A 16,166-nucleotide genomic window follows, 5' to 3' on the forward strand; every position below is an offset into this window, starting at 1 on the left:
ATGACCTGGAGATACTATTGTTAGTATTGCCTAAGAAAGCATGTTTTCTAAATGTCCGTGTCAAGCGAATGTCGGTGACATTTTTGTCATTTGAAATGCATGGTAGTCAGTGTGTAATGGGCGTGTTGTTGTACTAACTTGTAGATGCCACCGTGTAACTCAGGTATAACAGTGCACAGGGTGTATTTGGTGACAGTGGCCACTTGTTTTACAAAAGTTTGCCAATATGTTCTTAACCTTGCTCCAGGAACATGGTAAGAATTGGGTCCCAGCCAAGATCTGTTGATCAAGCATTTAAGTCCAATATCCCACCAATATGTCTTCCTTGTTTTGTCAGCATCATGCTTTGAGTGTTGCCCCATCGTAGGAAATCACTTTGGCTTTCTGTCCACTTGTTGATGAAGCTGACTAGCTGTTGTATAACTGAAATGCTTTTCGTAATTACAATAATAAGTCTGTTTATGGTACACCAATTTCATTCACAAAGTGAATGATCATGATTTTTACATTATTATCAGGGGCGGTCGGGTAGCCTTGTGGTTAAAGCGTTCGCTCGTCATGCCGAAGACCCGGGTTCGATTCCCGACATGGGTACAATGTGTGAAGCCCATTTCTGGTGTCCCCCGCGGTGATATTGCTGGAATATTGCTAAAAGCGGCGTAAAACCACACTCGGTACTCAGTACATTATTAACACCTCCGTCAATGGATCAGTGTGCAGTCGATATTGAGTCTCGGCTCCATGGGGAGTATACAACCCAAGCTGCCTGTGAGGTGATAAAAGATTAACAATTAAATAACATCTCATCCTACTGGGTACCCACTCACTGCAGCGTGAACAGTGCCACTTTGGTGCAACCAGCAAACATAGTATGGTGTTGACAGACAAAGGATTATGATCAGGGCAAATCTGAGATCTGAACCCATTATCAGCAGATCCTTGCCTGACTAAGGGACACAACTCTTCTCGGTGAAATGCATGCCTTACAGCACCCAAACAAAATTTCTCAAAGGTTCCTGTCAAATACACTCCACTGATTAAAGAACTTTTAGATTGTGTATGAGAAATTTAGTTCAACTGGTGTCTGTTTCTTAGATAAATGAATGAAATATTTGTGTGATGCAAAAGACATTTACAACTGTGCTTGACAAGGAATTGTACATTTTAGCATGGGGGACGGGGTCACGTATCCTACCCGCACCGTGGATCTGGACTCCGACAACCTGCTTGGACAGAGGCAGAGATGGATGGAGGAAGGGGAGGAAGAAATGAATCCCACAGGTCAGTTTCCATGGCAACACAAACATGAATAATCTTTAAGTAATTTCTGGATATTAAGATAACAAAATGACACAATTATCATGTCCTCTACCCATTGCTAAAAATTGTTGCCAGGTATTGCCAGGTATTGCCATAGCAACAATAAACATGCAAGTCGCTTTGTTCTGATGTTGTCTGGCATTGCAAACATTTATCAGATGTAATGGAATACCATTGCAAGAAATGTAGGAAGCTTTCATCACTACTTTTCACCATTATTATTGACATGATCAACCTCTTTCTGTTCGGATTACGGGGACACGGGTGGCCCGATCGTCTAAGGCGCCGCCATTCGCTGTGCAGAGTTGCGTCCCTTGGGCACGCCAGAAACCTATGATTGTGGGTTCAAATCCCGGTTCGCCCCAATTATGTTTCTAGGTTTGTCAGCACCATACCCGTGCTCGTGGGTTTCACCGAAGTGGTAAACGTCTGAGAGCTGCATCACTTCGGGCTTTCCTTCCACATTAAGCTGACACGCCACGATATAACTGGAATACTGTTTAAAGGGGCGTTAAACCCAACTCACTCACTCACTCACTGTTGGGATTACCTAACACATCTGGAATGTTCAATGTGATCGCTGAAACAGCCTGTTCTCTTTGCCTCAGCAATTTCTGTGGAGTCTGAAGCTGCTTGCTTTGTTCATTATTGCTTTGCCACTACCCCCTAACACTGAAGGCATGATCTTGTTCTGTCATGATCACCATGATCCAGCATGGTGTAACGATACAGTGATACAGTATTGCATCCCGATACAAGCCCCCGATACACAACATTACAGCCTGTATTGCGATACATTACTTTACATGCCATTTTGCTGTAAAAAACAGGAATAGTAACAAACTATTCAAAAACCAGCTTATGCAGCTTCATTTGTATTCCCCAGTTGGCTATAAATAGCATGACATTCACAGTGCCCTCTTGCCTACCGGTACAGGGTTAGAAACTAACAGTTTTTGTCCACTAGTCCTTATAATGATAGCATATAGCAAACCCCTTAAAATGGGCCAATTTCTACTAGTCCTTAGGATACCTTTACTATTGGTCAGTTTGGTAAAGACTACAGGACTAGTGCCAATTTCTAACGCTGCGGTATATGTTTCTGTCCTACAATAATCCCATCACTGATCTCTGAAATGTAGGGGTGGTCGGATAGCCTAGTGGTTAAAGCGTTGGCTCTTCATGCCGAAGACCCGGGTTCGATTCCCGACATGGGTACAATGTATGAAGCCCATTTCTGGTGTCCCCCGCCGTGATATTGCTGGAATATTGCTAAAAGCGGCATAAAATCATACTCACTCACTCTGAAATTTAGAAACAAATGATTCAGGGTTGTGATTCCCCTGCAATAAGAAAGAATATCAACTTATTATAATAAACGAACTGTATTGGGATACAAAATGTGTTGCGGCCATGGTATAGGATTTGAATAGTATCGCGCCCCAACCATAGCATAGGGATAGAGGTCGATAGTGAGGGTACGCGGTAACCATGTTATGACCTTAGCATTCAAACTGCATGGCTTAGTGGATTGTTGCTCACCATTTGAGTCATTGGTTTGTCTTGTCAAGATTTTATTATAAATAATTACCAGGTTTACAGGTAGACAAGTTTTGGCTGGAATGTGTTTAGTGCAGTGTTAATCAACAAACAAACAATGATATAGCTTGAGATACAGGTAGAAAACATGGGTTGTTAAGATGACCTGTACAAGCAGAGTGAGTGAGTGAGTTTGGTTTTATGCTGCTTTTAGCAATATTCCAGCAATATCACGGCGGGGGACACCAGAAATGGGCTTCACACCTGTACAAGCAGTTGTACCTCAGAGAAGGAAATAACTAAGAACGTCTACTGGCATGAATTGTGATAACATATGGCAACACCCAAAATATGTTTGAAATTCTACCAGCCCTTTAACATTAACAAAACTGGTCTGGCCTAGTGGGCTCGTGCATATTTCTATTCCTGTACCTGCTAAGACATAGACACAGACACATACATGCACAAAATCACAGACACACATGGGTACACACATATTACACATGTTGGCGCTAGGGATGGGTATTAGAGGTTTAAAGTGTTTCACAATACTTTGCGATGCACAAGGCCATAATGCAATACGTATCATGATATATTGTGTAATTCAGAAATGGAACAAACAAGATGCTGGTACAACATAATGTAAACTAATACACAGCCATCTTAGGGCCCCTGATGCATACTCCGGGTTTTGGGCAAATGTATAACATTAAACACATGATAAAAATCACTATCTGAAATCACCTGATATATCGAGACTGAAAAAATGATATTGTGATTCATATCGAGGAAAGAATGAACTTCAATTTACCGATATGCCGATAAGTTTCACAATACTTTGCGATGCACAAGGCCATAATGCAATACGTATCATGATATATTGTGTAATTCAGAAATGGAACAAACAAGATGCTGGTACAACATAATGTAAACTAATACACAGCCATCTTAGGGCCCCTGATGCATACTCCGGGTTTTGGGCAAATGTATAACATTAAACACATGATAAAAATCACTATCTGAAATCACCTGATATATCGAGACTGAAAAAATGATATTGTGATTCATATCGAGGAAAGAATGAACTTCAATTTACCGATATGCCGATAATACCGATAATTACACTCACCTTTAGTTGGCACACAGATATATATACTCACATACACACACACAATCACACATGGGGGGCGGTTGGGTAGCCTAGTGGTTAAAGCGTTGGCTCGTCACGCCGAAGACCTGGGTTCGAATCCCGACATGGTTACAATGTGTGAAGCCCATTTCTGGTGTCCCCCGTTGGATATTGCTGGAATATTGCTAAAAGCGGCGTCAAACCATACTCACTCACTCACACATGGGTGCACACACATGAGCCTTACACACAGCGACCCACAACGGTATGCTGTATTGATTATAATACATTTTATACAGTAAATGTCCGATGTGCAGTGAGAAATAGGAACTAGCTGATTATACAACAAAACGCTCCTGCAGCCCACTTCTCATCCTTTTTGTTGTCATTCAAGACAAGTTATATAAGATTTTTAGAAAATAATTATTCGGTTCTTTGGTGGTTTATGGATTTTGACAACCCTGAAAATGTAAAAGGAATTAATTCAATTGGAAGAGCACTTTTGTTTTACTCTCTGAATGCAAAAATAGGTGATACCATAGGTTAATCAAAGAGGCATGCAAGCTTCACTATAACTGCACATAATGCAACATGCTCAGAAAAATTTGTGAAGAACAAAACAACAAATAATTGAAATGTCACCTTCAGTTAGGGGGCACGGGTGGCCCAGTCGTCTAGGTGCAACGATTCGCTGTGCAGAGTTGCATCCCTTGGGCACGCCAGAAACCTATGATTGTGGGTTCGAATCCTGGGTTCGCCCTGATTATGTTTCTAGGTTTGTCAGCACCATACCTGTGCTCGTGGGTTTCACCGAAGTGGTAAACGTGTGAGACCTGCATCACTTCGGGCTTTCCTTCCACATTAAGCTGACACGCCGTGATATAACTGGAATAATGTTAAAGCGGAGTTAAACCCAACTCACTCACTTACCTTCAATTAACACTTATCCACTCACTCCTCTGTGTGTGCTATCAACGTAGTGGTTAAAAGAGTTCATGCTTAAGGCCCAGGTACAATCCCCCACATAGGTACTATGGGTAAAGCACACTTGTTGTCTCCAGCCATGGTAGTGCTGGAATAATGCTACAAGCAGCTAACTTTCCATCCCCAATCGCTATGGTTGTAGCAGCAAGACAGCTTGACAAACAAGTACATTTACTAAATTTCCAGTCCAAGGTATCACTGCAATGTTACGTGAAATATTTGTCACATCAACTTGTTTGCAGAGTAATGAATACACAACTTTACAGGTTCAATAGATTACATAAGATCTGAATACCATGAAAACTAGTTTTTCAGATGCATGTCACCTTGGGTCATTGTTTGTAGAGGACTTTTTTTGTTCCTCAATTGGGAAAAATATATTTCATGCAATTGTAAGGAATTATAAGATACAGATATGTGGTTGAACTCTTATATGTTCATTATTAGTAAATGACAATATTATTAACAATATTTCCTTTTAACGTTTTTAAGAGCACTTTTGCAATTTTTTAAATAACTCAATGCATGCGATACGATATTATTGTACCAATGTTCTCTTGTGTTGGCTATTCGTGTCATTCATGGCATAGAGGGATTGAAATGGATTTAAAATAGCCCTAGTCTTTGTGTGCGTCGTCATGCAGCTTTATATTTATCCCAGTAGAAAGTTCTAGAAACTAAATCTTACTGAAATTTGTATTTTGTGTTTGAACACAACTACTGTGGCCTCATGATTGAGTGTATAGCTCTCACACACCATCTCATGGGTGGGGGCACGGGGGGCCCACACGACTAAGGTGATGCAATAGGAGTACCAGAAACATATGATCGTGGGTTCGAATCCCGGTTCACGCTGATTATATTCCTACCCGTGCCTGTGGGTTTCACCAAAGTGGTAAGGTCTGAGATCTGTGTCATATCAGGCTTTCCTCCCACATCGAGCCGTGATATAACTGAAATACTGTTCAAAGTGGCAGTAAAGCAACTCACTCACTCACTCACTCACTCACTCACTCACTCACTCACTCACTCACTCATCTCATGGGCTGTTTCAGGGAACTTCCAAACGGCTAGCTCGCAACTGCATCTAGTCAGCTATACTGATGACTGAACTGGCCAGTCACTGTGGCCACTGGACACTGTATGTCTTTCTCTCCCTCCACTCTCCGTCTCTCTCCGTCTCTCTCCATCTGTCTCTCTGTCTCTCTGTCTCTCCTGCTGTTGATCCGTAGTCTCTGTTGTCAGTAAATGTGGAATGTTGTACAGGCTTGTCAACCGTTGTTTTTTCCTGACCAAACATAGATCTATTTTCTTTGAGGTTATGCATTATGGACATAGCGTACCCTAATATATTGATAGTGGATAAAAAAATCTGAGAAGCACTACCCCTTTTTGTTCAACTGAATGCAAAATTTAGCATGTTTACCACAAAAACAATGTGCATTTTAGGGGTTAAACTGCAAGATTTAGAATGAGTGATCACATGGCAGCATACTCAGATGACTCTTTTGAAGAAAAAAATACAAACCTGAACATTCTAAAGTATCTTTCTTATCTAATTTCTTTACTACAGACCAGGGTTTTTCTCCCACAAAAAGTCTGTAAAACAAGAAACAATAACCTCTAGCTTTTCTGTTTTGGCGATTTTGCAGACATATTTTTATTATTGGGTGAATGACACTAAATGTGACCTGATCATCATTATTCGAGTTATTTTGGGTAGAGAGTCATTCTAAGCCATTGACATAAGAATGAATCTTTGACTACAGTCAGCATCATCTCATCATTAATCACCTGAAAATAATGTTTTTATCACTAACAGCTGTTACAATTAGAACCATCTATCTCAAAACACTGTAAGGGAGATAACTCTTGTATAACTGTTCAAGATCATTGTCTGTCCTTGAAAGTTTTCTGGTTGACATGTTTGGACTTCCTGGTGTTGTACCTCGTCACTGGAATCATGATTGTGTTCCATGTTCAGGACCTGCTTCTGGACCACAGCGTTAGATGTAGTGCTGCTTGTTTTTTCCTGATAGTTGAGACTTATTCATGAAGGTTAGGTTGGATCACCTCCAACATTCAGCTTTTATCATCAGCACACCACGGAGTATCCCTAGGACACCAGGGCATGCATGCTTTTTGTTAAGATGCACTCCAGTTTTGTGTTTCCATTGTCAAGAAACATCCATGAGTATTTGATCCGTTTCAAGAGCTTTGAACAACCTGTGATAGGATGGGCCATGTTTGTTCATGACAACCTGACCCTTCCTTATGAAAATCACCTGAACCAAAATATTTGATTTCTTCATTTCTAGTTGAAGGCAAAAATGTGTAAATTCTGTCTTTGGTAGATTCCTTTTTGAACAAAATAAACAGGAAGCCTACACCAGTATTTCAAGTCTCTTTGCTGAAGGGAATAGTGGTCCAGATGCTTGTGACGTCTTTGAAACCTTGATGTGTCATGGCTGTGCTGTAGCCTTGTTTTCATAGAATGTGCATGGGTGGATATTTAACTTAAACCTCAGTTATATTGTGCATGACTGAAATGGGTTAAATGAACTAAAATGAGCTGGAGATGGGATAGAATCTGTCTACAGTTTTAATAATATATGTTAATTACATGTTGGAATGATGGCAATTTATGTTAAATCATAAACCTGAAAAAAACCTTTGTGATGTAGCATTTGTATCATACAACGACTGTTGGTTTTTTTAACTCGGTGTGAGAAATTGAGTGGGCTCTGGTGTCCTTAAGGTTTGATGCTAGAGTATTTGAATTTATAAAGACCCCTGAATCTATATTTTTTTTAATATTACTGTCTTGGAAGAGACTCCTTGAATGTTAGGCTTAATTTTGAACGCTGTTCACTGCATGAGTGTTGTAATGTTGGTCTGTGTGTCTTGCTGCTGCTTGTATGATCAGGGTGATATATATGGCGGCTGTATGTATTTGCGGGTGATGGACTTGTAAAAATAGTAGATTGCATATCACATATAACTGGCATTTCTTTTCTGGTAAGAAGTATATTATTAAATGTTCAGGGTGTCAGTGATGGACGTTTTTAATTCTGTAATAGGCTTAATGTTCATCAGTGTGTGTAAAGATACAACCTACAGGTTTTGGAAATTGAGTGAAGTGTGCCACAGGTTGACAGCCTTGGACCCAAAACTTACTACTCGGCGAGGTTAATGCCTGTCAGACTAGGAGGGGACTGAGGTGGGTATTGGGTGCTCACAATGGCTGCTCACAATGGCTGCTTAGATGGGCAGATCAAGCTTACTGTGACCAGGCCCTTTGCACAGTGTTGGCTCAAAGGCTTGTAACTGCTGCCAGAGTTAGTATATTTGGCCAGCCCCATGTCCATGCTTGCTAATAGGTTTCACCAAAATGTTTGATTGTTATCTAATGCAGCAGTCAGCAATATTCTAGCTGAGGCACAGTAGGATGTAATTTATCTGGGCTGACAAACAAGTGATTGATATAATGAGCAACGTCTCACAGTTGAGGTAGGATTACATTCAATGAACCAAATTGGACCACCCGATGCTCCTAGTCGTCTCTACCTACAAGCAGTAGAATGCAGGGGACCTTTTAGAATAACATATTAGATTGCTGTGTCTCTAAAAGTAACATAATGGGGCAGTTCTGAATGGAAATAAGGCTCCAGTATTATGTTGAGGATATCCTATGCAGACTGTCGACTCAGAGTGCCATGCAATCTGGAACCACAACAGAGTTTTGTGAGAAGTATTTGTGTTCTGTGTTGGTTTTGTTTTGTTGAGATTAAACTATCTGAATTTGTTTGATAAATAAATGAAGCTGAATTATTTTAGAAACAGCTGACATGTGATTGGCTCAAAAACAAACTCATCCTTCTTTTAGATTGGGCTGTCAAAGTTTGCACATGGTATTATATCAGAGTAAAAGATCAAATGTTAAAGGAATTATCCCTCCAGTATCCTTCTCTGTCGTTCTCTTCCCGCTAGTCATGATGGTTCTACACTCAGTGTGTAGATGTCATCTTCACACAGGCACTGGGGGCATGGGTGGCCCAGTCATCTAAGGCACCACTATTCGCTGTACAGAGTTGCGTCCCTTGGGCACGCCAGAAACCTATGATTGTGGGTTTAAATCCAGGTTCTCCCTGATTATGTTTCTAGGTTTGTCAGCACCATACCCGTGTTTGTGGGTTTCACGTCTGTGGTAAATGTCTGAGACTTGCATCACTTCGGGCTTTCCTCTCACATTACGCTAACACCCTACGATATAACTGGAATACTGTTAAAAGTGGCGTTAAAACCCAACTCACTCACTCACACAGGCACTCTCTGCCAAGTAGATGCAGTAGACAGTGATATTAGGATCTGACAAGACTAAGACACCATTGACACCCACAAGTGTTTGCCAATTCAAAACAGTTTCAATGACTTAAGATTTTAGATATATCAGAAGAGATTTAAACTCCATAAAGATTGACATGCTGAAGGCAAATTTAAATTTGATTAGTGTTATTCCAAATTCATTTGATTTGTATGCAAACTCAGATTTCCCATACCACACTAAACAATGTCTCAGATTCACACATGGTGCTAGTTACAATGTCTTGGCTTGAGCTGGAGATGAGGCTTCAGACAGTGGAGCCCTGTCCACATGCAGATATGTTTAGTTTCTGCACCTGGGGGGGTGGTCGGGTAGCCCAGTGGTTGAAGCATCCGCTCATCGCACTGAAGACCAGGGTTTGATTCCCCACATGGGTACAATGGGTGAAGCCCATTCCTGGTGTTCCTCGTCATGATATTGCTGGAATATTGCTAAAGCGGCGTAAAACGATACTCACTCACTCTCTTCACCTCTGATCACCGTTAGCATTTGAGTTGACAGCCTATTCATGAATGCATTTAATCAAACAAATTCAAAGACAATGTCTACAATGTTTTTCCAGGCCTGTTGTTGACAGAAACCATAATACAAAGAACAAATAATACTCATGGAAGAACATGCTAGCTATGTCAGCTTATATGATGATAGACTAAATAATTCTCTATTTTAACAATATAAGATTTGAGAAATGTTGGACATTGCCATAAAGATGAAAGAATTGAAACATTGTTTCCAAGTCTTTAAAAAATATTAAATCTGTTTCCAGTATACTTTAATACATTATCAACATGATCAGTGTTACAAGGTAAAGAATTATCTTGAATATACCCTTTTTACATATTTTTGTAACAGACTAATTCCACTTTAATATGCTGAAATAGAAGCATAATAAATATTCATATTCAGTGGAATGTTGGTAAAGCCAAACCTTTCAATTCCCAATATGGGAAAAAAACCACAATATTTAAAGCTTATATTATGTCCTCTGTTGTGATATTGATGATATCGCTAAAAGCAGCAAAACACATCTTCGCTGCAGCTTCAGTTAGGTTTTGAGGTCCTTCTTTAACTTTGATGAGAAATCATCTGTGCATATCTTTGGTATAAGCTTCATCACAGCCCAGTGAAGTATGAACACAGAAGGAGAGTCACATTCAGAAATGTAAAACTGTGTTGTTTGTTGCAGGCAATGGCCTTGAGAACAAGGCCATGAACCACCATCTGTGAGCAGGACATGATGAGATTGGAGCTTGGATGTGGTGGCCATTTTGATTTGTACCATGTGAGGTCAGACAGGCACCACATGTTGGATTAATGCTACGCCCCAGTGACCATATTTAACTAAGGATGGATTCTTGATTGTGTCTTGATTCAAGCTTCTAGAAAGGAAGTTGATGGAGACTTTCTTGATTGGTTGATTGTTTCTTGAAGGATTTTGATTTAAAGATTCTGACAGGATCTTCATCAATGGATGCTTGACAGGATCTTGATCCAAGGATTCCGGGATAGGACTGTGAAATATTCCTGAAAGGATCTGGAAATATTTGAATCTGGGAAAGCAGGGTTCAGCTGGTTTGAATAGATTTATGACATGATTGACAGAGATGTACATACATTGACATGAAGTAACACAACTATCATCACAAGATTTGCCACACTGGTATTTAAGACTCATTGAACACTTCATCAACTTGACAAAAGCTGTCATCTGGGTATCACAAATTATTTATTCCTGTCCTGTTCCTCGTCCACAAAGTGATTTTTATGCCACGGCCATCATAACTTTTATCATAGATTTACAATGGTCGTAACTCCTATACTTTAACCTGACTTACGATGGTCGTAGCTCTAAGATTGCTTTGTGGAATGGTTCCGGTCCACAAGGCAGCTCTCCTGCTACATCTTCTATTCCTACATAGCACACTTACTACAGATGTAGCACTTGGGAAGCTGGTAGAGCAGCTCAGTGGCAGTAAGCTGTTGATGATGCAAGTCCAGCCTCCTGAACAAGATCATCGAGTGACAGCCTATGACCCTTAAGACGGATCATCCTTGTTAAAGCACTACACAGATTTGAATGTTTTAATGACCTCATTACAAGGTTTTTGCAAAGATATTTAATATCTGTTAACCTAAGTTACACATGTACCATGAAAGGTGCATCTGAGAATTAACTATGATTTATGTTAAAGAATTTATTCTTTGTTTCGAGAAATGTACATTTTTGGAATGTTAATTAGATCTTTATTTAGGTATGAAGCCATCGTTTTGTTACAATCAGTAGCACATGCTTTGATATTTTTTTCAGTATATATCTTGAAGTTGCAGATGAACAAAAACGTTTCCTGAAACATATTCAACACATTCTTCATCCTGCATCATTATCACCTCCTAGTTGAAAGACAAGCTGCAGTAATGGATCGGTGCATGTTTTCACATATATCTTGAAGCATATCTGTGCAGTGTATGCAGTACTCTTCTCCATCCATGAGTCACCATCTGCATCACATTCTGCTGTGGCTCCACTGTTGCCGCCATCTTGATCAGAAAATATTCATAGTAGTTTGGTTCATTTCTAACTTTCATCAGTTGAACCAATCATGTTCACCTTTGGGAGGTGGATCATTATCTGAGTCTCTTAATAAAACATGGTCTCAATTATTTCTTACAGGGAAAAAAGTCTTTGGATCTGTAGATTCCATGCATTCTGTATCAAGCAAGAGTTTCGGTGGAAAAACTTTCTTGGCTCCATTGAGTTTGCTATTGAAATCCAGTTTAGTCATTAATCTTAATATTTAAGAAACTGAAACTGTCCCCTGATTCCCTTTAAGTATGGAAACGTGTTCAGTCTGTTGAGATCAGCTGATAACAGTCCATACACATGTGTGTCTACAAAGACTAAAATCTACCGAAAATAATGCCAAGATAAATGTTGGGGCTAGTAGACTCAAAAGTATTTCGCAAAGATTGATCCTATTTAAGGGAGTGTTAATCCCAACTCATACTCAATAATAGATTTACCGTATTCAGCGTAATAAGCACACTGGGTGCTCTCAAAATTAAGAATTAAGGACCTCTTATTAGTATATTATTTTGGTGAAAAAAAAATAGAGTTGAAAGATCAATTTCGTGGTTTATGCTGACAGCCTGAAATGTTTATATACGACAGATATATTTTTCCAGAATTTAATTACCCATAATTAAGGGTGCATATAACACATGAGTGCTTATTAAATGCGATTAATAAGTCTTTTGTACATTGATCAATGGGAAGGGTTGCTAATTGGGATTGTTCACTAGCCAATATATTATCAAATATCGCCGTGGGCGCTTATTACGTCAAATACGGTAATCTTATTGCTTGATTTAGGACTTCCAACTTACAAGAACGTGTTTGTGGATTTAACTTGATGTTAAAGATGATAGGAACCCATCTGTATGTTTAGTTATCTTGAGTACTGTTGCTACATTTAAAATGGACATTTCTGAGAAGCTCACCACGGAAACCTCTGTTTTGTGCACACGGTGTCTCAGAAGTGTTCTAAACACGGAACAGCTGAATGTATTGTCACAGCATGAGCCACATGTGCTCATCTAGTTCAGATTATCTGTCAAATGTCTGTTTTGATTATGAATGTGTTTTATGGTGTGTTTATATTATTGGTGTACAAGTCATTGTCTTGATGATAGCTAACAAGTTACCTCTGAACTGCATAAGACAATATTCATGGGATGTTGAAATCAACTGTTGCTTGAACAGAATGAGTGAACTTTAGTGAGTGGTTGTTTTATGGATCAACAACCCTGCAGTTATTCAAAGTCTTGGTCAGGAAATCAATGAATGATGGTGTCATCGAGATGATGGGGTAAAATATCACACAAATGCAGCCAGGCCCAGAGTTGAACCCTTGGAGGATTTCAGCGCAATATAGGGTTGGCTCATCTCCATTCCTTGAGGGCGGTCGGGTATCCTAGTGGTTAAAGCGTTCGCTCGCCACGCCGAAGACCCAGGTTCGATTCCCGACATGGGTACAATGTGTGAAGCCCATTACTGGTGTCCCCCGCCGTGATATTGCTGGAATCTTGCTAAAAGCGGCGTAAAACCATACTCACTCACTCACTCACTCACTCACCATTCCATGATGATATGTATACCCTGGTCGTATTTACCATCACTGCTGTGTGTTGGAATTGATGCCACCGTCTCCAACTAATCGTGCTAATCAATCAAAGTCACTCTTCTGAGCGATTTTCAACAAGGATCTACATTCAAATTGCTTGTCTCATAAGAGTGAGCTCTCTATAGTGACTAGGTAAAGGAGGTAGAGGACAGTTAAGTTTATAAAGTAATGGTAATGTTATTGCTTTTAGCTGGGTATTATTCGTGGGTATAAGACAGGTTGAAGGAAGACCTCCTGCCATCCTGGGTTCCAAGTCTGTACTTCACGGCATGCAACCAGACATGTCATGGGAAGGGTTGCTAATTGGGATTAGTCATGTCATTTAGTCATGTCATTTGAGTCTTACTCAAAAAGGAGTTATATTGGCAAATGGGTCCATGACTTTATGAGGATAGGATTTGTATTTATAACCATGATAAGATATTAATCAAGCATTGATTTAGCTGTCCTTGATGTGCTAGTTCCTAAACATTTAAACTGTTACATTTGGCATTGTGATGATAGCCAGGCCTGAGGCCACTGCTGCAAAAATGAGAGAAAATGAAAAAGATTGAGTCATTTTTGTGGTCCTGTTCATAAGAATGTGTGAAATGTGTGAACTAGATCATTTAGGATAGTGTCAGGTTATAAAAAAACAAGTCCCTGATCCACAAAGATAACACAGTTTGAGTATCATACATTAATGTTGAATACAAATGTCAATGGCAGAGAGTAGTGTATCTGCTGAAACAGATTCCATTGGGGCGTAAAAGGCTTAATACTGATGAATTGTTTTTGAATGAATCACTGAATATCAGTGATATCCCCAGGTGTTTATGAAAAGGGTAAGCATATGAGGGAGTTACGACAGTCTTAGCGCTAAGACCACATGGTGCAGGACCTGATTACAGTATTGGCTCCCCGAGTTGGATGTTTCTGTGTCCACTCTCTGTCCAAGTTGACGTTGCTGTTCTGTTCACGGTGAATGTCATGTAAGCATCTATGTATGATGATGTTGTCAGTTACTGAACCTTCTCTAAACAACCACCTGTTATGTCTTAATTGTTCTGTGAAATAGGAAACTGAATGATTGGCAGGATGTGTTTGCAGCTGTTTATACTAACTTGTCTATTTCATTTTGATTTGCAGTCACAACTCTCTCCTTACAAACATCACAATATCAAGTTATTTTTGAGGTTATGATCAGTGAATACATAAAAGTGACAAATTGACAATATGTGAGTTTATTCTTTGAATCTGTCATCATAGTCATGAGTTGATTTCAATTTCATGGCCAGTTTGATGTCGTTGGAAAAAAAGTTTTTTGTGTGTCTGTGTGTGTGTTGAGGAATGTCTCAAAACTTAAGGAATTACGTTTGTATCCTATGTTAAGCTTTAGAACTTGCTCCCTATGTCATAATTATCAGATCTAGTTAGTAAAGGGAAAATGATCTATTACTCATGTATATGTTTGTAATTCATAAACTTAAAATATCATATTATAAGTAATACATGTTGCAGACTATTAAATCCATGCACAATTGTAGGAAGGTAAACAAGTTGTTAGATGACTTATGGGTGATCCTCTGTAAGGGCTAGACCATGCTCTCTTCTTTCCCCCTGCCATGAAAAAGATAGAAACAGAATGCTCCTTTTGATCGGAAATGTTTTTAGAAGTATATTTGTGTGTTTTATTACTTATATTTTAAAATTAACCATCAAGTCAGCCATGACAACATTTTTATTGTCACTTTTGTTTCTTTCCAGCTCTTGGCATTTTGACTGAGAAAGCCTCTGAAACAATAAATTAAGTTGGTATTGGCTCGGAATTAACTTATTTCATCATTTTCTCTGTACAACTCATAGGTCACAGTATTGTATATATCACATATACTTTTGGTGAACAGAAGGCCCCTTAGTTGGCAGTGAGTGCTGTTTTTGTCTTTCTTGTCAACCGAGTAACTCTATATATAGTATCGACCCAAATTATGAATGTTTTCTTTTTAACCCTTTTGACACATATCCAGGTGATGGGGAAAACTGCTGATTAAGGGAAAAATATGAAAGAATGTTTTTAGTCCGTACATAATATGTCCACCCATCTGTCGCCTGTGTCCTGTGTTACCACAGCGTTAATATTCGCAAGTCACTTTAACCTGATGTCTACTCCAAACACTAATGTAAGAAATAACACTCACACGATACATAGCAATGTATCCAAACTACTAACTGTCATCAGGCAATCTGTGAGAAGAATGGACTAGTGATGTAATTTGTGAGCTGGTTAATGTCCTAAGTTAAAGGGTTTGCCTTTCAGGGATTATAACGCATTTTGACCAACAGATGATCAAGGTCAACCAAATTGTTACCTTTTGTCTCTGCTAAATCTTCCGAACCTGAACCTGAATTACATATTTAGCATATCATTTGCCTTGTTTCAATAAGCACTACTAACGTCTTGAAAAAATACTAATCAAATGTTCTGTACGAGGATAACATACAGATTTTTTCTTTCTGTAGTCCATAACCTTTAACGGACTGAAGAATTCTTAAGGAGATTTAACAGTCCTTTTGAGCTTCTTCACTGTAAGTTCACAAGCATGCTTTCTTTAAGGAAAACTTAATTACTTTTTAGTTTTTTGAGAATAAT

At 39.3% G+C, this 16,166-nt stretch overlaps 1 protein-coding gene across 5 annotated transcripts in view; it reads left to right on the forward strand.

Annotated features, from left to right (window-relative positions):
* Positions 1-11,853, forward strand: part of LOC139450639 (palmitoyltransferase ZDHHC2-like) — a 34,850-nt gene extending 22,997 nt beyond the window's left edge. For 2 of the 5 annotated variants that reach the window (XM_071232426.1, XM_071232427.1), the window contains 2 exons: positions 1,169-1,281; positions 10,543-11,853. In XM_071232426.1, the coding sequence (XP_071088527.1) occupies positions 1,169-1,281; positions 10,543-10,555 (126 nt within the window). In that variant the 3' untranslated portion in view covers positions 10,556-11,853. Of the gene's footprint in view, positions 1-1,168; positions 1,282-6,027; positions 6,152-10,542 lie in introns of those variants that run through there. The other 3 variants (XM_071232425.1, XM_071232428.1, XM_071232424.1) reach the window with 2 other exon arrangements.
* The last annotated feature ends 4,313 nt before the right edge of the window (positions 11,854-16,166 follow it).

This window comes from Haliotis cracherodii, unplaced genomic scaffold, assembly GCF_022045235.1.
Source record: "Haliotis cracherodii isolate W230 unplaced genomic scaffold, xgHalCrac1.p SCAF_8, whole genome shotgun sequence".
NCBI lineage: Eukaryota > Metazoa > Mollusca > Gastropoda > Lepetellida > Haliotidae > Haliotis > Haliotis cracherodii.